Source organism: Pleurodeles waltl, chromosome 10, assembly GCF_031143425.1.
Source record: "Pleurodeles waltl isolate 20211129_DDA chromosome 10, aPleWal1.hap1.20221129, whole genome shotgun sequence".
Lineage (NCBI taxonomy): Eukaryota > Metazoa > Chordata > Amphibia > Caudata > Salamandridae > Pleurodeles > Pleurodeles waltl.
Window position 1 is genome coordinate 917,463,278 of NC_090449.1, and position 22,642 is coordinate 917,485,919.

Genomic DNA, 22,642 nt, shown 5'->3' on the forward strand with positions numbered 1-22,642 from the left:
ATGAGACCACCCTGATTGTCATCCTTCTGTCCCACTTTGCCACCCTGTCCATACTTACACTGCCATTGCTCCACTTCCTATGCCCCTTTGGACAATGCACCTGTGAGACTAATAGACTGGACTCTGCCATGGACATTCCTCCACTATCAACCCTGACCATTTTACAACCCCCTCCACTATTTTGCACTTAAATAAACACCCTTAAATCCCAAACAATCTGGAGTCAGTCTGTGCTTTCGAAAATGTGTATTTGCAATAACTGTGGAAAAATGCTATATCTAATGTAATGTCAACATACCTATGTCACACAGCTCTAGTCCATGCGTAAACAAAGCAGAGGTCACAGTGGGACCCACATCTGTGAAATCGAAAGGGAAAGTGACAACTCAGTGTCCATACACTGGGTGAAAATGACAGACAGATGAGAGGTAGAAGAATTAAATCAGATGTAGCAGGCGGTGTTGTATTCTTAACTGTGTCTCACTGGAAGTATTGCTGGATCACAGTGTTCCTATTGTCTATGTCCTCTTCTTCTGCTTCCTCGTCTTCACTGTCCACAGGCTCCACAGCTGCCACAACACCTCCATCTGGACCATCCTCCTGCAGAAAAGGCACCTGTTGTCGCAAAGCCAAGTTGTGAAGCATACAGCAGGCCACGATGATCTGGCACACCTTCTTTGGTGAGTAGAATAGGGAACCACCTGTCATATGGAGGCACCAGAACGTGGCCTTCAGGAGCCCGGAGGTCCTCTCTATAATCCTCCTAGTTTGCCCATGTGCCTTATTGTAGCGTTCCTCTGCCCTTGTCCTGGGATTCCTCACTGGGGTTAGTAGCCATGACAGGTTGGGGTAGCCAGAGTCACCTGAAAATGGCGAGGGACAACTGTTAGACACACACTAACTCTTAGGGACATCCCCAGACCCAGACACCTAGTCACACTGTATTGGGTCCAAATACCCACCTAATAGCCACACATGGTGCCTCTGGAGTTGGCCCATCACATATGGGATGCTGCTATTCTGCAGAATGTAAGCGTCATGCACTGAGCCAAGAAACTTGGCATTTACATGAGAGAAGTACTGGTCGGCCAAACACACCATCTGCACATTCACAGAATGGTAACTCTTCCGGTTTCTGTACACCTGTTCACTCCTGCAGGGGGGGACCAAGGCCCCATGTGTCCCATCAATGGCACCTATGATGTTGGGGATATGTCCCAGGGCATAGAAGTCACCGTTCACCATAGGCAAATCCTCCACCTGAGGGAACACAATGTACCTGCGCATGTGTTTCAGCAGCGCAGACAACACTCTAGACAACACTCTAGACAACACGTTGGAGAACATAGGCTGGGATATCCCTGATGCAATGGCCACTGTTGTTTGAAAAGACCCACTTGCTAGGAAATGGAGTACTGACAGGACCTGCACTAGAGGGGGGATTCCTGTGGGATGGCGGATAGCTGACATCAGGTCTGGCTCCAACTGGGCACACAGTTCCAGGATTGTGGTACGATGAAGTCTGTATGTGACAATTACATGTCGCTCCTCCATTGTCGACAGGTCTACCAGCGGTCTGTACACCGGAGGATGCCGCCATCTCCTCACCTGCCCCAGCGGACGTGCTCTATGGAGGAGAACAGGGAGCAGAGAGTCAACCAACACTGAGGTACGTTAACAGAACTATATTGCAAAGTATTTGAAAATCGATATATGGCTGTATTAGTGTTTAAACAAGGCCTAGATAGGTGTGACACAGTCAAAATTATTGCCATGTGGCCCCCTGAAATGGCGGCTGCCTGACCTGTAATGTGGGACAAGTGGATATGAGGTAACTGCGCTGGCGTTGTACACCGTTGTGGTAGGGGGTCGAAGACCGTGGCACAATCCTGCATTGGTTAACATTGGACCCTGTGGGGCCCAGGAGCCAATGAAAATGTACGCCGGCGGTGACGGTATGCACCGCCGTAGACGTCACTACTATTTTCGCTCTGTTCAATCGCTTGATACCTGATCTTCGACAGGAGAGGACCTACACTGCAAGTGCTGCTGTGACCTCAGTCTGGAAGAGAAAATGACTCATGTGTCTGGGGAAAGGGCCCCTGCCTTCAGCACGGAGGAACTGGAGAAACTAGTGGATGGGGTCATCCCCCTGTAAACGCTACTCTACGGTCCTCCAGACAAACAGGTAAGTGCACAGTGAGCATGCCGAATGGGCAATGCCTGTGTGGATTGGTGTTGATGAAAGATAGTGGGGGGGAGAATGAGGCGTGCATGATACGACGGTGAGTGCATGTGTGTCATGGCAAGGGTAGGGATGCGGGCCAATGACTGTGACGGTGCGGACGGTTATATCTTCTCCTTTTCCCCTGTACTATTCCTGTAGGTCAGCGCCCATCAGAAGAAGGATATTTGGCATGCCATCACCAAGGAAGTCCAGACCCTGGGGGTCAACCACAGACAGAGAACCGACTGCCGTAAAAGATGGGAGGACATTCACCGCTGGAGCAGGAAGACAGCAGAGGCCCAGCTGAGGATAGCCTCCCAACGTGGGAGGGGTGCCCGTCGCACCATGATCCCCCTGATATTCCGGAACCTGGCGGTGGTGTATCCAGAGTTGGATGGGCACTTGAGGGCATCACAGCAGCCACAAGGGGATGAGTACACTCTCATTCTGCTGATTCAGCGTGCATTGTAGGTGTCTGGGTGGGGGAGGTGGGCTGTGGGTTCCCCTAGGCCAGGGCGAGTTTAGTAGGCTAAGTCCCTTCTTAAGGCAGGCCCTGTGGCAGCCCACCCCACCTGTGTTCATAGCGAACTACACCTAGTCAGGCATGTGTGCAGCAATCGGGCATAGGCCTTGTAACCCATGTCCCTGTGATTAATTAGGGAACTCAAAGTGCACGGTGTAGTGCAGGGGGCTTCTGCGTCTGTAGTGTCCGCTAATGGTAGCAGTATTGGATGCACTCAACATGTCTTTCTTCTGTCTCCCCCCCCCTTTTTGTGGTCTCCTTGTTCTTGTGTGCATTAGCATCATCAGGAGGAGGAGCAGTGCCACCGGAGCAGGAGGGACTGCATTCCACATGGCCCTGGAAGGTGACACAACGGAGTCAGAATCCACCAGTGGGTCAGAGGGTGAGGGGACCTCCACAGCGGGGACAGGAGCTGAGACCAGCGACACAGACTCCTCCTCTGATGGGAGCTCCCTTGCGGTGGAAGGCCTCTCTGTGCCCACCGCGTCTACAGGTACAGCCGCCACCCCCCTACCAGCACCGCCCTCCCAGCAGCCCCTCAGTGTGTGCCCCGTGGCTGTTCACCCAGGAGGGTAGGCATCTCCTTCGCCCCAGGCACCTCAGCCCCTGCCCCAGTCAGCCCTGGTGCTCTCAGTGAGGAGGCCATTGACCTCCTCAGGTCCCTCACTGTTGGGCAGTCTACCATTTTGAATGCCATCCAGGGTGTAGAGAGGCAGTTGCAACAAACCAATGCATACCTGGAGGGCATTCATTCTGGTCAGGCAGCCCAACAGCGAGCTGTTCAGACTGTGGCCTCAGCACTGATGGCAGCCATTGTCCCTGTCTATAGCCTCACCCCTCCAACTTCATCCACCCAGACCCTAACCCCCGTACCTCACCCTATCACAAGCACACCATCAGACCAGCATGCACACACAGCAACACACAAGGGAAGCTCAGGCAAACATAAGCACCACACATCCCACAGGTACTCACGCAAGCATCATACACATGCAGACATACCAACATCCACTGCCTACACTGTGAACCCCTCCTCCTTGTCTCCCTCCTCCCTCCTAGTCTCGTCTCCACTCACACCTGCATACACTACATCTTCAGCCACTACCTCCATCACAGCACACCCACCACCACACCCCGCTCATGTGCAGTCACCACCCCCACTACCATTCACACATCCCCTGTGTCCTCTCCCAGTGTGTCTGTGAGCCCACCTCCCAAGGTACACAAACGCAGCCACACACCCACCCAACAGCCATCCACCCACAACAGCCTCCAGCCCATGCACCTTTACCCAAAGTCAGCAAAAGTACACCTCCTACAACCACTACTTCTTCCTCCACTCCCAAACCCACTTCATCTACCCATCCCAGTGTGTCCAGAAAACGTTTTCTGTCTAACCTTGACCTCTTCCCCTCACCTCCCCCACCCCTTCAGTCCCCTAGGGCCCGCCTTTCAAGGTCCCAACCCAGCACCTCAGCCACAACATCTGCGGGAACAGTGGTGCCAGTAGGAACCGGCTTATGGAGTGCACCAAACAGCAGGGCAGCCAGTGTGCCAAGGAGCCAGACCACGGACAGTCCCCCACCTCAAAAGCACAATAATTTGGCCAGTGCACGGCGGGAGAGAGGCAAAACATCTACCACCAAAGCCTCTCCCAGTGGTACAGTTGGGAGTGGGAAGACAGCTGCACCACCATCCAAGGTGGGGAAGGGGCACAGAAAAACAGGCAAGTCGGCAAAAACATGCACAGCGGACAAGACCGCCACCAGCACCGCTGCCAAGGACACTGCCGCCACAAGCACCGCTGAACAGGACACTGCCGCCACAAGCACCACTGCCAAGGACACCGCCGCCACAAGCACCGCTGAACAGGACAATGCCGCCACAAGCACCGCTGAACAGGACACCGCCGCCACAAGCACCGCTGCCAAGGACACCGCCGCCACAAGCACCGCTGCCAAGTATACCGCTGCCACAAGCACCACTGTACAGGACACCGCCGCCACCAGCACCGCAGGCCAATGAGCGCCTAAGCTTCCGACGCTACTGAGGCTGCCACGAGCAGGATGAATCACCCTGGGCATAAGGCCCCCTCCAGAACCAGTGGAGAAAGACATCCACTACCTCTGTCCTTGGCAGGATGAAGCACTCTGGCCACAAGGCCCCCTCCCGAACCAGTGGAGAAAGACATCCACTACCTCTGTCCTTGGCAGGATGAAGCACTCTGGGCACAAGGCCCCCTCCAGAACCAGTGGTGACTGTTATCCACTTCAGAGACTGTGGTTTTGCACTCCCCAGGATACAGCAGTGGGCAACCCGCCCACTGTAAAGACTTGTGAGACTATGGCTTTGCACTCTCCAGGATACAGCAGTGGGCAACCCACCCACTGGAGAGACTTGTGAGACTGTGGCTTTGCACTCCCCAGGATACAGCAGTGGGCAACCCACCCACTGGAAAGACTTGTAGGACTGTGGCTTTACACTCCCCAGGATACAGCAGTGGGCAACCCACCCACTAGAAAGACTTGTGAGACTGTGGTTTTGCACTCCCCAGAATACAGCAGTGGGCATGGAGCCTCCTTGTAGATCTGGCATCGTGCACTCATCCGGCTGATGTGCCCCCTCCTCCCTTCCCCCTGAGGTGCCTGTTTTATTTCGATCTGATGCCCCAGCAGTGTTCTCTCCGTTTTGATTGGGTATTGAGTGTGGGCCTCGCCCATGCATTTTGGGCCTAGTGGTCCACGGACTATGATGGTGGAATACCTTGGACTTGTATTTTTGGGGTGTATATTTGTTTATAGTGTAAATATGTGTATATATATTTTTGATTACTGTATTTGAATAGATTACAAACGTTTGACTCATTTCCTTTTGTCCTTGCATTCTTCCAGGGGGGTTGGGGGTTGTAAATGGAATGTATCTACATGTACTTGTGTGTGTGTTGTAGTGGGTGAGGGTGGAGATGGGAGTGTTGAGTGTTGAGTGTGTGTGTCACTCTTTTTTCCCTCCCCCTCCCCTGTGTCATAGGTGCAGTACTCACCGTGGTCTTACCACCGTCTTTGTTGTTCCTGGTAGAGGAGTAGGAAGATAAAGGCTGGGAGAATCTGGAGTTCGGGTTCCATGGAGTCCTAGTTCCTCGTGGGGTGTGTAGAGGTGAGCGTTTTCCCTTCCAAGTCCTGTTTCCACAGTGTTTTTGTTCATGGTGAATCCGCCCCAGAAAAGGTGGGGGAATGGCCTGTTGTAATACAGTGGGCGGAACCTTGTCTTCCGCCTGTCTGTTGGCGGTTACCGCAGCGGTGTTTGTTTGTACCGCCGTGGCGGTCGGAGTGTTAAAGTTGCTGTCTATGTTGGCGGTTTCCGCCACAGTCGTGATTCCATTTTTTTTACCGCCGGCCTGTTGGCGGTTTTACCGCCGCTTTAACACCGACCTCCAGGGTTGTAATGACCACCTATAGGTGGTACATCGTTCTCCGTTTAAGCAGCCAAACTATGGAATTCATTACCTTCAACTATAAGAGCCACAGATAACTATCTTGTATTCAGAAAACTACTCAAGAGTTGGCTCTTTCCTTCATAACCACCATATTCAAATAGGTATGGGCTCCATATGCCTATGTTGATAAACATTTTTTATCTGATCTAGTTATATATAGTTCTTTAGAAAATATGTATCGCTACTATGTCATACACACATAGGGGGTGATTCTGACCTTGGCGGTCTTTTCGCAAGACCGCCGAATTACCGCCGCGGTAAAGACCGCCGACCGCGGCGGTATGCCGCGGCGCGTATTCCGACCGCTGGGAGCGTTCCGCCGGAAAACCGCCAGCAGCCACACTGGCGGTCGGCGGGAAAGTGGAGACTGGTCAACCTCCACCGCCACGCCAGCAGAACACCGCCCACAGAATTACGACCCACATTTCTGTGTGGCGGTCTTCTGTTGGCGGTCTTCTGTTGGCGGTCACGTCCCTATGGTTCCCGTCGCCTTCCGGAGGACCAACGCACAAGGTAAGTTGATCGTCCGTGAGGGGAGGGGGTGGGGGGGTGTTGTGTGATGTGTGCGTGCATGGGGGTGTGTAGAGGGGGTGTGTGAGTGCGTGCATGCGGGCGGGGGGTGCTGCTGTGCCTATGGGCAATGTGTGTAGTTCGGCGGGTGTTCATGTTGGCATGTATGTGTGCGGGTATGTGCCCCCGTTGTGTATGTGTGTGTGTAGGGGGTGTGCATATGTGCATGTTGGGGGTGCGTGCATGTCGGGGTGCGTGTATGTGCATGTCGGGGTGGGGGGGGCAGGGGGTTCGTACCACCTCTGGGGGGTGGAGGGTGTGGGGGGAGGACTCGTGGGGGGTAGTGGGGGGTGGGGGAGACCCCTATCAGTGCCAGGGATGGAATTCCCTGGCCCCGATAGTGCCTACCGCCATGGTTTGCATGGCGGTTCCCGACCGCCAAAAACCGCGGCGGTAAGCAGGGTCATGATGCGGTTGGCGGTCTTGGGACGACCGCCGGGCCGGAGTGCGCAAACTCCAGCCCGTCGGTCATGACCGCCGTGGCGGTCGGAGTGGGAAAGTGGCGGTCGATCGCGGCGGTGACCGCCGCGGTCAGAATGCCATTTTTTGGACCGCCGGTCTGTTCGCGGTCCGACCGCCGCCTCTCCGCCGACCGCCGGGGTTAGAATCACCCCCATAGTCTTTAAACTTGTTTAACTAATGTATATTTACTCATGGTTTAAATATGTATATGTATATACATATATTTGTGCATATGTGTTTGTATTCATGTGTGTGTGTGTGTGTGTATGTGTATATATATATGTATATAATATATATATATATATATATATATATATATATATATATATATATACATATACATATGTGTGTTATTATATGCTTAACATGTTCATAGGTCATTGCACAACTCCTAGATAAGTTGTTATATGAAATACTTATGAATCCCTGCTCTCATTTTATATCACACTTTGTCTACCCATCACCATATGTCATGTCTCTATCAATATATCCTCCATTCCCACTCTGACTCATCCCAAATCCATTCTACTACTTTCATCTCCTAAATAACCCTGCCTAAGCTCTTCCCTCCTCTTCCACATCTAACTCACCTAAACCTCACTTTTGCCAAAATGATCTCCCAAACAACCCTACTAAATTCTCCCTCATTTATCTCACCCTGCTACTATGATCTCCCTAACCCTTTCTACAAACTCTCCCCTCCTCTATCCCCACTTTACTCATCCTAAGCCTAAATCCTATTACCATAAACTCACAATTAACACTTCTGGATTCTTCCATCCCCCACCCCTCCATTACTCTAGTCAATCCAACTAACAAACGCACATTTCCGCGGCTCAAATTAACTCATAATAATAATAAAACTAAACTCATATTTCCCTATATTAATCCACCACTAATTCCTTCTGGGTTCCGGAGAAGCGTGCTACTTGCCAAAAAGTGCTTCGACGCCTTGTGAGGGGTAGTAAGTTCTATATAAATACTATTATAATACAACACAATACAATGATATAATGCCAAGTCGTTTGTAGCTGAGTATTTTATGCAAAATTTAATCCAGGTCCTCTCATGTTACAACAGCTTATCTTCGTAAGTGACTTTTCAAGTCCATTCTGTATACATGTAAAATAATCTTCAAGCTGCAGCACCTTGTTCAGTGTCTTAGCCCTCTTCTTAATGCAACAATGGTCTCCTTGAATTCTAGTAATCTATACTAGCAAGCATAAAAATTACCTACACTTGTTATTAGACCAGACAGCCTTAGGGTGGTCATCCCCCAACTTTTTGTCTGCCTCCCCCAACTTTAGTGACACTTTTGTTGCTGGTTTTAGGACCCAGCATACTTTACCACTGCTACCCAGTGCTAAAGTGCATATGCTCTCTCCCCTAAACATGGCAACATTGGTTCATCTCCAATTGGCATATTTGATTTATTATATGTACCTAGTATCCGTAAAGTGCGCTACATGTGCCCAAAGCCTATAAATTAAATGCTACTAGTGGGCCTGCAGCACTGATTGTACCACCCACACAAGTAGCCCATTAACCATGTCTCAGGCCTGCCATTGCAAGGCATGGGTGAACAGTTTCACTGCCACTTTGACTTGGCATTTAAAAGTACTTGCTAAGCCTGAAACACCCCATTTTCTACATATTTAAGTCACCCCTAAGGTAGGCCCTGGGTAATCCATAGGGCAGGGTATTATGTAGGTAAAAGGCAGGACATGTGCATATGTGTTTTATATGTCCTGGTAGTGAAAAACACCTACATGTGTTTTCCACTACCTTGACACCCGCTCCTTTCATAGACTAGCATTAGGCCTGCCCTCATACACTTTTTGAGTGATAGATTCTGATTTGAAAGGGGTAACCAGGTCATATTTAGTATAGCCAGAAGGGTAATAGAAAGTCTTGCTTCCTGATGAGGTTGGATTTTATATTACTATTTTAGAAATGCCACTTTTAGAAAGTGAGCATTTCTCTGTACTTAAAAAACATATGTGCCTTGCAGCCTGTCTCCAAACAACATATGGGCTCGGCTGGTTGACAGCTCCCTTGTGCATTTCACCCAGACAACCACAAACACAGGACACTCAGTCACACCTGCACTCATCTGCATTTTCATTGGATCTTCCTGGGCTAGAATGCTGGAGGGCCTGACACTTACATTTCAAAGACTAGTGGCTTGCCCTCACACAATGGACTGCCAAACCTCCTACTGGGACCCTGACAGATAGGAACATGCTGAACCACTCTTTGAAGTCTCCCCCACTTCAAACACATTTTGGGGGTATATAAACTGGGTCTCTGGCCCCACCAACTCAGACACTTCTGGATCTACACCTGCAACCTGTCAAGAGGAACTTCCTGGCTACCCAAAGGACTCATCTGGACTGCTTTGCTGTGAAGGATTGCTGCCCTGCTAATGCCCTGTTGGCGTCTGACTTTGTTGAGAAGGACTCTGCCTTCCCCAAAAGTGCTCTCCTAGAGCTTGGATTGGGCTTGCCTCCTGTTTTCTGAAGTCTCAGGGGCAAAAAGCCGGAAAAAACGCACTACTGGCGGTGGCGGTAATGGTAACTACCGCCAACATGTTGGCGGCCTGGACCGCCAAACAATGAAGCACATGAAAAACAGGCAGCCTGAAAATCACTCACCGCCAGCAGAAGAGTGCTGACAATGACGGAAGAGGCCACCCACAGACCAACGGAAAGGCCATACCCGCCCAACAAATAATAAAGCGCAAGACCGCTGTCAGTTCCGGGACGGGAACCACCACCACTCAAATTCTGGTGGAAATTAACCAAATAAAAAGAAACACTCACGGGAGGCACACACAACACCCCGAAGCAGACATGGAGAAAGAATTGGAAATCATACCAGTGCTGCTCCTTGCCATATACCTCCGCAACTGTGACCACCGATGAAGACGACGACGGTAAGTACCGCAACCTACCAAACAGGGGACGAAAGGGCACAGTTACATACCCACCCACTCCACCTACCCCGCAACATACCCACAACCCCTCACAACATCACAAGCCATACACACCTGAGCAAGAGGTACTTACCCGACACAAGGCCAAGACAACCTGCCCAAAGTACGCACATGTGCACAATACCCCCCCACAATAAAACGACGGACCACGTATCCAGAGTGTGCCAACACCAACACTGGGCACACAAACTTTATTACAGATGAAGTAATAGCAGATTGTCCAAATGAGGCCATTGGCCAGTCCAACACAGAGAGGCTGATGGGCCCAAATGGCCCGAACTTGACTCCCACATGTGCATATGGTACTTCACCATAAAGGGAAATCAATGGGGTAGCCAGGCACCTCAGTGGACAGGGGCAAGGGGTGGGGACTTACGACTGGGAGGGGGGGCTTGGGCTTATGTTTGGGAGGTGGAGGGGTTTGGGTTTAGCCTTGGAAGGTCAGGGAGCAGGCTTGGACCGGGTGGGGTGGCAGATGGACCAGGGCTAGCACGTGGATTCTTGCTCACTGGGGAAGGGGCACAGGAATGGGAAGGGCGGACAGGGCAAGGAGGTGGGCACATATTGGGACAAGACGGGGTGGGCCAGTGGGTTCGAAAAGGTCAACACAGGACAGGAAAAGATTTTTAGGGGCAGTCAGGGTGGACATGGAGGAAGGTGTGGGAGTAGATGTAGAGGGAGTGGTTGTAACAGGTGTAGGTGTGCGTGACGTGGATGCAGGTGCCTGTACAGTATGATGAGGTATGGTTGATGTGTATTGGGTGGGTGTCTGGGAACGTTTGAGTGTCTTGGGAGGAGGGGGGTGGACACAATGGGACAAGACAGGCTGCCAGTGTAAATGGATGTTGTCTGGGTGTCTGCAGGTTTGGTGAGTGTGCTGTAAGTGTCACTCAAAATCGTTGTGGTGAGTGCAGGTGTGGTGTCTGGGGTACATCACAGGATGTCTGATGTTGTGGTGACTGCAAGAGTGGGGACAGCAGCAGTGACTGAGGGTAAAGTGCTTGTGAGTGTGCAAGTAGAGGTGACAGACAGATATTCGGGAGAGGTGGATACAACATTGGGGGAAGTGGATGTTGTCGTGTGTGCCTTTGTATGTTGGCTGTGTGTATGCCTGTGGTGGGAAGTGTGGTGTTGTGTTTCTCTGTATGTTTTGTTGTGTGTTGAGATGTGTGCATGGCTGTCTGAACGTGTACTTGGGATGAGTGAGGGGAGTGGGGTGCTGAAGGGGTAGAGGTGGTTGGAGGGGGGACGGAAAGGCCAGAGACACTGGCTGCCGTCAAAGAGGAGGCCAGAGCCTGAAAAGATCTCTGTAGGCCAGACATAGCACCGTGAATGCCTTCCAGGTATGCATTGCACTGCTTCCTCTGGGATGCTAGACCCTGGATGGCATTCACAATGGTTGTCTGCCCTACAGACATGGTCCTCAGGAGGTCAATAGTCTCCTCAATGAGGTACAGCAGGGCTGACTGGGGCATGGGATGAGGTACCTGGGGCGAAGGAGCCGCCCACCCTTCTGGGTGAGCGAGCATGGGCAACTGGGTGGGGAGCAACTGGGAGGGTGGTGATGGTATAGCGCGCGGCGGATGATGTCAAAGTTTGGGTGGGCCCACTAGGGTCGCCACCACTAGGGACCTCCCATTCGAAGAAGTATCAGAGTCACTAACTCCAGTGGTAGTAGCCTACCCAGTGGTACTCCCCTTGCCCTCCAACCCACTGGCCCCCTTGGCATCGGTAAGCTCTGCCTCCTTGGAACCGTTGGCTGCCGCATACCCACTCGCTGGTGCCACTGCTCCCTCGCCAGATGATGCTGATATACACAGACAACACAAGAGTACAGGGAGACAAAACAGGAGAAAAATATGTTAACGCCTGAATGGATGTACGTATTTGGTTCACTCATACTCCCACCCAGCTAATACACCGACATGCAGCACCTACAGCTATAGTCATGCCTATGCCCCTGACTAGTGGCCACAACCCTAGCAAACAACCATCTCCCACATTACAGAAGGACCTGAGGAACTTTAGACCTGTCCCTAATTATCTAATTGCCCATGGGGGCCGTATTGCTGTAAGACACCAGTCAGAATCCCTGCCACTAGACAGCATACATAATACAGCACCCTCAGACATCCAAAAAGGAGGCACAACATGGTCTCAGTACTCACCCCTTTGTGTTTGCAGTGCAGCCTTCAAGCGCCTATCCAAGTCTGGATATGCCACCACCAGAATGTGGTGCATTTGGGGAGTCAGGGCCCGATGGGCACACCTTCCTCCTTGGGAGGACTTCCCCAGCTGGGCCTCACAGGTCTTCCTCGCCGAGAGTCACAGGTCCTCCCACCGTTTCCTGCACTGGGTGCTCGCCAGTTGTAGACCCCCAGGGTCCACACCTCCCTGGCGATGGCCTGCCAGAGTCCCCTCTTCTGATTGGCGCTGACCTCTAGGGGACAAACAGAAAATAAACACACAGGTCAGAAAAAGCACCTTTGATACCACTGGCCATATGTCTCTTATGTGACAGACACTTAAAGCAGCACTCCAGCACCTCACTCCCGCTGAATGTCTTGCATTAAATGGCTGTGCAGTTACAAATCGTGCACACATGCATACAGCCATTCACCACCATCACACACATCTATGCACCCCATCCGCCTACTCACCTGCACTTCTGGTCGACCATATAACTTGGCATACAGTGGTAGGACCCCGTCCACCAGCTTCTCCAGCTCCTCTGTGGTGAAGGCCCGGGCCCTTTCCCCTTTGCTTGTGCCATTTCCATGACCAGAGTCAGGACACAGCAGCACACTCAGTGGACTACTTGCAGGCACGGAATCCGGGAGTCAAGTGAACCTGGGGTGACGAAATGGCATAGGCTCCGGCGGCGGTGTGCACCGTCACCGCTGGCAGCGATCATGATAGGCCCATATTCCCCATTGACAACCATGTTAACCAATGAATAGGTGCACGGCGGTGATCACCGCCTTATGCCATTACGACAACCGCTAGCGGTATGAGGTCACTTCCACTGCTACAAATCTGGATGACAGGGGGCTGGCATTTTGCAAACTACTACGCAGTTATTATTTGGTCATGGGCCCCATGCAGGCCCTATGGACCCCAGCCCTCAAACGCATGCCCAAAAGACTATTTACTCACCACAACACTCCAGCTTTATAAGTTAAGGACATGTCACTCCAGTTTAACATCCTACAATGCTTATGTGTCACCTAAATGTTTGACAGCAGTGTTGAATACACCACATTTTGTGCTAATGAATTTGTGTCCCTCTCATGTGTTCTCCACTCCTCCTAGGTACAGACCCATGTGGCGAGGGAGGGCCCCATTTGTGTACAGACCTCTTGTTGATTTGGAGACCATGATGGAATGTCAGATCATTATCAAATACAGACTCACTTGTGCTACTATTCATGAACATTGTGCATTACTGGATCCTGTACTGAGACCGGCAAATCTGAATCAGCATGCCATCCCTACTGAAGTGCAAGTGCTCTCTGTTCTCCATTTTCTGGCCACAGGCTCACTTCGGGTGACAGTGGACATGGGTGCAGGGTTCTCACAGCCAATGTTTTGCCTTATCCCATCCAAATTCCTGGATGCATTTGTACAACACCTGCAGACATATGTGAATTTTCCCCAAAGTGCTGAACTTCCGGCCATCAAGTCAGACTTTTATGCCTTTGCCAACATTCCGCATGTGATAGGAGCCATCGATGGCCCCCACATAGCTCTCATCCCCCCAAGATTAAGTGAACAGGTGTACAGAAACAGGAGGAACGTCCACTCAATAAACATACAATTGGTGTGTACTGCAGACCAGTACATTTCACATGTGAATGCTATGTTCCCTGGATCAGTCTATGATTAATTTGTCCTGAGGAACAGAAGTGTGCCACACATGATGGAACAACTACAAGGGGACGGAGGATGGATCATAGGTGAGTGTGTTTGACACTTTTTCTGTACATAGCTGACAGCCAGGCTGTCTGCAACTGATGGTAGTTCTGTTTCGCCCACTTTTGCATGTGATTCTGGCTACCCCAACATGCATTGGCTCATGACACCAGGGAGGAATCCTAGAACAGATGCAGAGAGGAATTACAATGAGGCCCATGGACGTACTAGGTGGGTGATAGAGCACACTATAGGTCTCCTGATGGCTAGATTCCGTTGTCTCCATCTCTCTGGGGGATCCCTGTGCTATGGCCCTGAGAAGGTGTGTAGAATAGTGGTGGCCTTCTGCATGCTGCACAATGTGGCTGTGAGGAAATCTATCCCACTACTGGAGGAGGAGGGTGCTGTATATCCAGACCTGCTTCCCCTGAGATGGGATGAGAGTGATGGTGATGATGAAGAGGGGGAAGATGTTCACTCCAGGAACCAACTCGTCCAACTATACTTCCAGTGACTCTGAGGTACTATTCACTGATGATGTTGTCTGCATTGCATAATATCAGTCTGACTTATTCACCATGAGGATGTGGGGTCTGTAGTCATTGACACTGTTACATGAATTTCAGGTGCCATGTGCCATGATAACCAACATGGTGTACATTTCTGTTTACTCCACATAATGTTGTGAGTGGGGTGCCATTCCTGCAATAAAGGTCTGATTTTTAATTTAACTGGCAAGTGCATTCACACTTACAATTGATTCAACATAATGACAGGGGACATAGAAATTGGTGTACATGTGTTTTAATTGTTGCCAGGGATGCATCAGTGCTCTTTACAGTGATAGGAAGTGGGCTGATGGTGGATGTCCATACTGGCTACTTGGTCTCACCGATTGGTGCAGTGGTTATGGGCCCATCTCTACCTTGCAAGTTGTTGATTTGCTATTGGCGGATGAGGATGGTGGCAGAGTGGCACACTTGGGCGACAGTTCATGTCAAATTCACTTCTTTAAGAGTGCCTTGGTCTTAGCAGATGTTCCAGTGTCATATCTGGGTCTGAGGGACCGTTTGAGTGTCTGGTGCTGGGCTGTACGGGTAGGGGTGCTGGTCTCCTGTGAGTCCTTAGACAGTGGCACCAGTCCAGTTGCTGCTGCTGATGTTGATGGCTGGTCTGTGTCCTGGTCATTGGTAGGGGCTTCCTGGTTTGTGGGGATCTCAGGCTGGGTTGGGTTGTGGTGCTGCAGCACCCCTGCAATAGTGGCCATGGTGGCATTCAGTTGTTTCCACTGCTCCATGGTCTCTTGATGTTGGGATATCTGTAGCCTTTGACTCTGCTCCAGAGTGGCCAGGATCTGGCCCATCCTGTCCTGGTATGGTGGCATGCTCCCAGGACCTCGGAGATCACCTCCTGGGCTGCAGCATCCATCCTTTGGCCTCCCCCCTGGGCCACTGATACCCACCCACTGGGCCTAGACCCCTGTGCCTGTGTCCCCTGCACAGGTCTGGAGGTACCACTTGCACTGGGGCCATAATTATCCTGCCTGTTGGTAGGTGGAGACTGTGGCCTCTATACTTGTGTTACACCAGTCTGTGACTTGGATGCACTGGTGTGGGGTTGTTTGGCATGTGCAGATGTTGGTGGCTGGGTGGTAGGGGTGTAAGTGGTGTCCTGGGTGGGGCTGCTGGGGGTGACTGTCCTGGACTGTGTGATGGACCAGGGTATTCCTCAGTGTCCACAGTTCCCTCTCCAGTGTTCTGAGTGGTGCCTCTGTCTCCATGTGGGGCACTGGTGCTCCTTGTCCTTTCCATCAGGGTGGCATGGGTGGTGGTGCCTGTGGTGGGGAATGAACCTGTATGTTACATTTACTAATTCGGATGAGAGTGCACAGCTCTGGCCTATTTTGTGCAGTTTTGTCCCCTGTTGGGCCATGCAGGGACCTTTTGCGGGGTTAGCATTACATTTTGCATGGGATGTGGTGGTGCATTGGGGGTGGTATAGTGCCATTGTGATAACTTTCAGGGGTGGGTGGCTGTGAACAGGGAGAGGGATGTGGGCCTGTTGGTGGTTTTGTGGGCATGCAAGGTGCCTGGATGTTGTGATTGAGGCCAGGGTGGGATGTGATCCTGGTGGTAGTTGGAGGGGTGAGCTGGTGCATGGATTAGATGTGTGGTAGATATGAGGTAACTGTAGTTGACTTACCCGAGTCCATTCCTCCAGTGAGTCCAGTGAGGCCCTCAGGATGCAGGATGGCCAGTACCTTTTCCTCCCAGTCTGTGTATTTGGGGAGTGTAGGTGGGGATCCTCCTTCAGTCTTCTGTACAGCAATGTTTTGCCTGGATGCCATAGACCTCACCTTCCTGCGCAGGTCATTCCATCTCTTGCGGAAGTTGGCCCTCATGCATGGATGGTTTCCCACTGCTTTGACCTTGTTCACTATTGTCTGCCATAACTCCATCTTCCTGGCGATGGGTGTGTGCTGGACCTGTGTCCCGAAGATTTGTGGCTTGATCTTGAGTTCCTCATCCACCATTGTTCTTAGCTCCCTTTCTGTGAAGCGTGGGTGCTTAGGGGGTGCCAGGATGTGTGTTGTGGATGCTGTGTTGTGTGGATATTGGTGAGGGTGCTGTTGTGTGGTTGGGTGTGTGAGTTGTGTGATGTTGCATTCAGTGTCTGCGTGTAGTGTTTACCGTCTGGCTTATCCTATTGGAGATGCAAAGGATTGTTGGGTGTGTCTGTCCAGTTTTTATGGTGTTGTGGATGTGTGTCAGGTGTGTGGATTTCAAACTGGCCAATGTGTGCTTTTCTTGCTATTGGGTACCATTGCTGGCTGTTAGCAGTCTGTACCGCCAATGGTCGTTTGGCATTCACTAACCGCTGCAGTGATTTGTGCATCATTATTTGGAGGGCAGGGAATTTGTATGCTTGGCGGTGGCGGGGTAGGATGTGCAGCCTTTCCGCCAACTAGGCCCTGGCTGTTGGTAGCAGAAATGTTGGCAGATTCTGTTTACGGCATCTTTATATGGTAGGTTTCTGTTCACTGCCAATGGCGGTCTTCTGGTCACCGGCGCCACGGCGGCCGATAGTGTTTACCGCCATGTTCATTATGACCCCTTAAATCTCTTCAGGAAACTCCTTGTGTATCAAAAGACGCACCACCTGCCAAAATTGACGCAAAGCCTGCCTTATGACCGACAAATCACTGCATAGCTGACCAGAACAACGCAGCCCGAATTCCCGAGTGGAAATTCAATGCAGTGACTCCCTTGCGACAGAAAATTCAATACATCGTCTACCGGATTGAAGCAGTGCCCATGCCTTCTTCCAGCGTGTCAAGGATGTTCTCAGCTTCATCACTGGGCATCAAAATGTCCCCGCAATTCAGTGAGGAACCAAGACTGCATGCTAAGAAAAAATGCAAGCCCCTTGCAGCGTGGAAAGAAGCAACGCATCGTCTGTGTCATGCCCAAAAATCCGACACACACCTTATTTTTCCACACATCTCCTCCTCTGTGGTCTCTGTGCGTCGTTATTTTTGACGGATACCGGGTACTGTGTGTAACAAAGAGGCAACTGTTTATTTCCAATGATTAAGACTTTTAAAGCTTTCAAATGTGTTACTTCAACTTGTGCTTCTTGAATCTTTGTCGTTTTTATCTTATTTTATTCAGATAAATATTATCTATTTTTCTAAACCTGTGTGGTGTATTTTTGTGGTGTTTTCACTGCGTTACTGTATGATTAATTGCACAAATACTTTACACATTGCCTTCTAAGTTAAGCCTGACTGCTCGGTGCCAAGCTACCATAGGGTGGGCACAGATTAATTTGGATTGTGTGTGACTTACCCTGACTAGGATTGTGGTCCCTACTTGGACAAGGGTTTATACTTCTGCCAACTAGAGACCCCATTTCTAACACCTGTATTTACATTTTAATTTCCAAAATCAAACTAAATTAAAATACTGGTCTTTCTGTGTTGCAAATGTCTTTTAACTTACAGTTACCGATATTCAAAGTATGCATATATCTCTCAAATTGTTTACTCACACCGCCCTGGTTGGCTTCTCTGGCAAGCAAATTCTTAATCAAAGATTTAGTTCAAATCTTTTTCTTGCATCCAAGAAATATATTTACAATTGCCTTCCAAATTTAAGCACTGCCAGACCACACATCTGACACTTTAGCCTCACCCAAGAAAAGATTCACTAAAAACACACTTTGCATTCCTACCCCACTAAATGTGTTTCCAAAAATTCTGGTACGCTCTTTTTCAGGGTCTATTGCTCTTTCTTAATACGCATATATTCTACATTTTGTGATTTTTGCTAAATCAAAGATGATGTAAAATAAATGATCCCTGAGACTCCCATAAGAGAAATGCCTATGAGTAGTCATTTATATACTTGTTACTATCTAAATTTCTGTGAATAAATGTAATTTCTGTTGTTTTTCAATGAAAGACACTTTTACAGACCATGACATTCTAGTTAGAGTTAATCGAGTATCCCTCATGGAAACATTTGGGGCAATTGTTAACATTGATACAACATTTACTTTTCTATTTACCCATTTGAGATACCACATTGCTTAGCTAAGTACGGATATATTGGTTGGTGATAGCATTTATCTTTTTAGCACTTAGAAAGGTTAAAATGTGTTTAGAGGTTCTACTTCAAAATATGTTAATAAGAATATTAATAATCTAATCACTATAAACATTATTCAAAGGTTCCTTTTTAATATTGCCCCCACTTAGAGCAATATAACAAAAGCTCATTCACACAAAACGCATCATGTCAGTTAAGCACTTAATCACATGAGTTTATGGCAGTTTAATTGCTAAAGGTGCGCTTACCTTATCCAAAGCTTCTTGCACCACAGCTTCACTCTGAGTATCCAGAGCAGATGTTGCTTCATCCAGCAATAGAATCTTTGGGTTTCTTGCTAGGGCACGAGCAATAGCAATCCTCTGCTTTTGCCCTCCACTCAGTTGAGCCCCTCTTTCACCAACCATTGTGTTAAACTTCTAAAAAAAAAAGAATAAATATGATGTAAGCTTACTTTGCTTTCTCTTGAGAGACCATTGTTGTATATCACTTACTTGTGAGATGAGAATGATATTTGAACTACACATGGCTCTCGAATAATCCCCTCTCATTAGCATGATTTTGAGAAAATGATAGCACAGTCTGTTATATTGAAAAAGTGTGAATCATAGAAAGTGTCTGGACAATGCAAACATCACTTTGTGCAGTACCAAGAGCGCCCCAGAATTTGCACCAGTTTCTAAAAACATTTAATTACATTTTAAGGTTTAGTGATTGTCCATTTTTAAGATTTAACCACATTATTTGCTTTAAAAATACACCTAATGGATTTTTAAATCTTTAGTCAGGTTTCAGAGTAATCACAATGCAATCAAGTTGCTTTAGAAAACACAGGACTTAATCTGGTCTTTGAAAATGAAATCCTCTAATTTCAAGAGGAACATTGATGCACAGGTACTGAGTGAATCAGGATCAACAGTCACATTGGATAATTTGATTGGTGGCAATACATTTGAAACTGGAGACCATCCCAAAATTAAGGAAACTAAATAGTGAGTGCAAACACAGTTGTCATGACTAGCTGTGTGTACTGAAGAGAAAATGCACATAGTTAAAGTTATTCCCGTGACCTTAACCCAGACCTAGATGTGAAAAAGCAAAAAAACACAAAACGTAATAACTCTTCTTAAATGTAAATGGGAACTGGTGTGTCCTCTTGAAACTGATCTAGTTACAATTATTTCTTGATTATTCAGAAGATTAGCCCAGGATTCCATCTATATTGTCTCACTGAGCAGTTAGTATTATGCTGAGTGAGATGCAAGTTAATTCTGTCATTGCTGTGAATATAAAGGAAACACATATTTTCAACTGTAATGTTTTTTTATATTCATTTTGACTTTTTCGTTGACTGGTTCTAGTCCCATTCTAATGGCTATGAATGTCCTATTACTTACCTATAATCTTCATTACTCCATTCCCTGTAGCCCTCATCACATGCATTACTAATGTAGATAACAACTATCCCCACAACAGAAAAAGAACAAAATGAATGCTGAAATCCCCTCCCCCAATCCCTCCCAAAGGCAGTACTGAGCTACCAAGCCCCCAAAATGAAGGCCAGCCATTCAGGAGGGAGAGTGTGATGTAATGTATGGGAGGAGGACTACAGGACCAGGAGTAATGAAGATTATCGGTAAGTAATAGGACATTACTCCCAGGTCCCTTCAGGCTTCCTCCGATTTATTACTAATGGAGAATACCCAAACCAGAAAACCTAACCTTCATAGACAAAGAACATGACATCACAAAAGGATACAACACAATGCAGCAGCACCCAAACGTAATTTATTAACACAAACCAAAGCATTACAGAACCAATCAGGAACTCATGACCTGCAACACTCCCCACTCAAAATTCCTATCACCCCCCAACACATTCTTGAGACGATAATGCTTTACAAAGGTATTGGAGGCTGCCCAGGTAGCCACCCGCAAATCTCAGAAATGGACGCCCCCTTCAACACATCCCAGGACATCGTCACCACACTAGCAGGTGGAGGAGCGCCAGCCAAAGAATAAGTCAGCTCAATCAATTGCTTGATCCATCTGTTGATTGGCAAAGATGAAGGTATATCCCCCTTAGAGGAGGCCCCAAAGGGCACAAATAAGGAGTTGGTCTTCCGAAAAGACTTGGTCCGATCCATCCCGTCCATCAAAGCAAAAGCCAAGTCCCCCCCCCCTCCATCTCCCCAGACTTGGCATCCAAGGCAGGTAAGGTCTCTTCCTGACAAAAACTGAAACTGGGAAGCCACCTTGGGCACAAAAGCAGAATCCAGCTGCAGCACCACCCTATGTAAAGGTAAAGACAGGGAGGGTTCCCTGGCCATCAGAGCCCCTGATTCACCAATCCACGTGGCGGAAGTAATAGCCACTAGGAAAACCAACTTGAACGTCACAAATTTAATGTCTGCCAACTCCAAAGGCTCAAAAGGGCAGGACATCAGAGCCTTCAACACCAGAGGCAAGTCCTAAAATGAAAAAAGAGTCTTCACCAAAGGACGGGAAATAGAGAAGCTAAGCAACACCCTGGCCCCCAGATCATCCACATAGGCCAGGTTCCTCCAAGAAGACACTTTAATAGGGGCCCGCTGAGCCCGCAAGGTAGATACTGCCAAATTCTTCTCAAAACTTTCCCACAAAATTGCAGCACATCTAGCCTGACGCCTCATATAAGATTTCAACATTGAAGGCTTATGGGACTGCTGAATAGCCATCACTAAGTGGTGAGTGATGAGTGAAATCCCCATTTGCTCCAACCCCTGCCTTTCAACTTCCAGACTGACGGATGAAGCCACAGGAGATCGAGAGAGGAAACTGACCGCTGAGGAGAAGGGGAGCACGGAATTTTCCTTGGGGAGCAAGGAATTATCCATGGGCCTGAACTGCCATGAGTTTGGAGTTGCAAACTAAAAGAACTGTGGCCGAAATGGTAACTCTATAACCATCACCCTGGATTCCCTTATCAACACTCATCAACCCGGCCAGAAACCTGGGAATGAGAACAATCGGGGAAAGGCATACAACAGATGCTCCGGCCAGGGAACTGTAAGAGCGTCCAACCCCCCCAGGTCCGCCCCCCCTTATTGGAACAAAGCAGGGCCACTTCATTGAGAGACTTGAAGTAGATCCCCACCCACCCCCCCATTTTTGAGATACTGTGCAGTCACCTGGTTGTTGGAACGTCCCACCATGTTGTGCCCCACCAAAAGATGATGTAACCCCATGACAGGCCTAAAGACTGCCAACAGTGACCTCCAATTGGAAAAGCATCTCCGCTCCTGAAGAGACCACTGAGCCTGCAGAGACCTGCCCCCAGGGTCGCTTCCCAACAAAAGGCACTGGCATCCATTGTTAGGACCAGCAGAGTATCTGGCTGCAAGGGAACTCCCTTGGATGGATTGTCCTTTACTGTCCACCTCCCTAGCTTTGAAAGGACCAATGGAGATCCATCAGATAGAAGTTCCTGGAGTGTGGGTAGCAGATGATTCCAAAACAGTCTAAGGTGAAACTGAGCACAGGGGACCATAGAAACAGCAGTCGCCATGTAGCCCAACAAGCTAAACCACCTACTGACCAGAAGGGAAGTGCAAAACTGTGCCTCAATAAATGTCAGATACTGAGAGGGGACCAACTAACACTTCTCCATGTTCATGAGAAAACCATGAGCCCTGAGAGATGCACACACATCTTCTCATCGACTGAGCGTGGACCAGCCAATCATCCAGGTAAGGGTACAGGTGAATGCCCTATAGATGGAAAAAGTGACTAGAGGAGCCACCACCTTCGTAAACGCCCTTGGAGCTGACCGAAGGTTGAGTGGCAGAACACACAACTGATAATGAGTCCC

General features: G+C 49.2%; 1 protein-coding gene across 1 annotated transcript in view; it reads right to left on the reverse strand.

The window, feature by feature from the left end:
* The window catches only part of LOC138262462 (ATP-dependent translocase ABCB1-like), a 571,226-nt gene that overhangs the window by 354,762 nt on the left and 193,822 nt on the right, over window positions 1-22,642 (reverse strand). Inside the window, exon 11 of the mRNA XM_069212358.1 lies at window positions 19,041-19,211. Coding sequence (XP_069068459.1) covers window positions 19,041-19,211 — 171 coding nt within the window. The remainder of the gene's footprint in view (window positions 1-19,040; window positions 19,212-22,642) is intronic.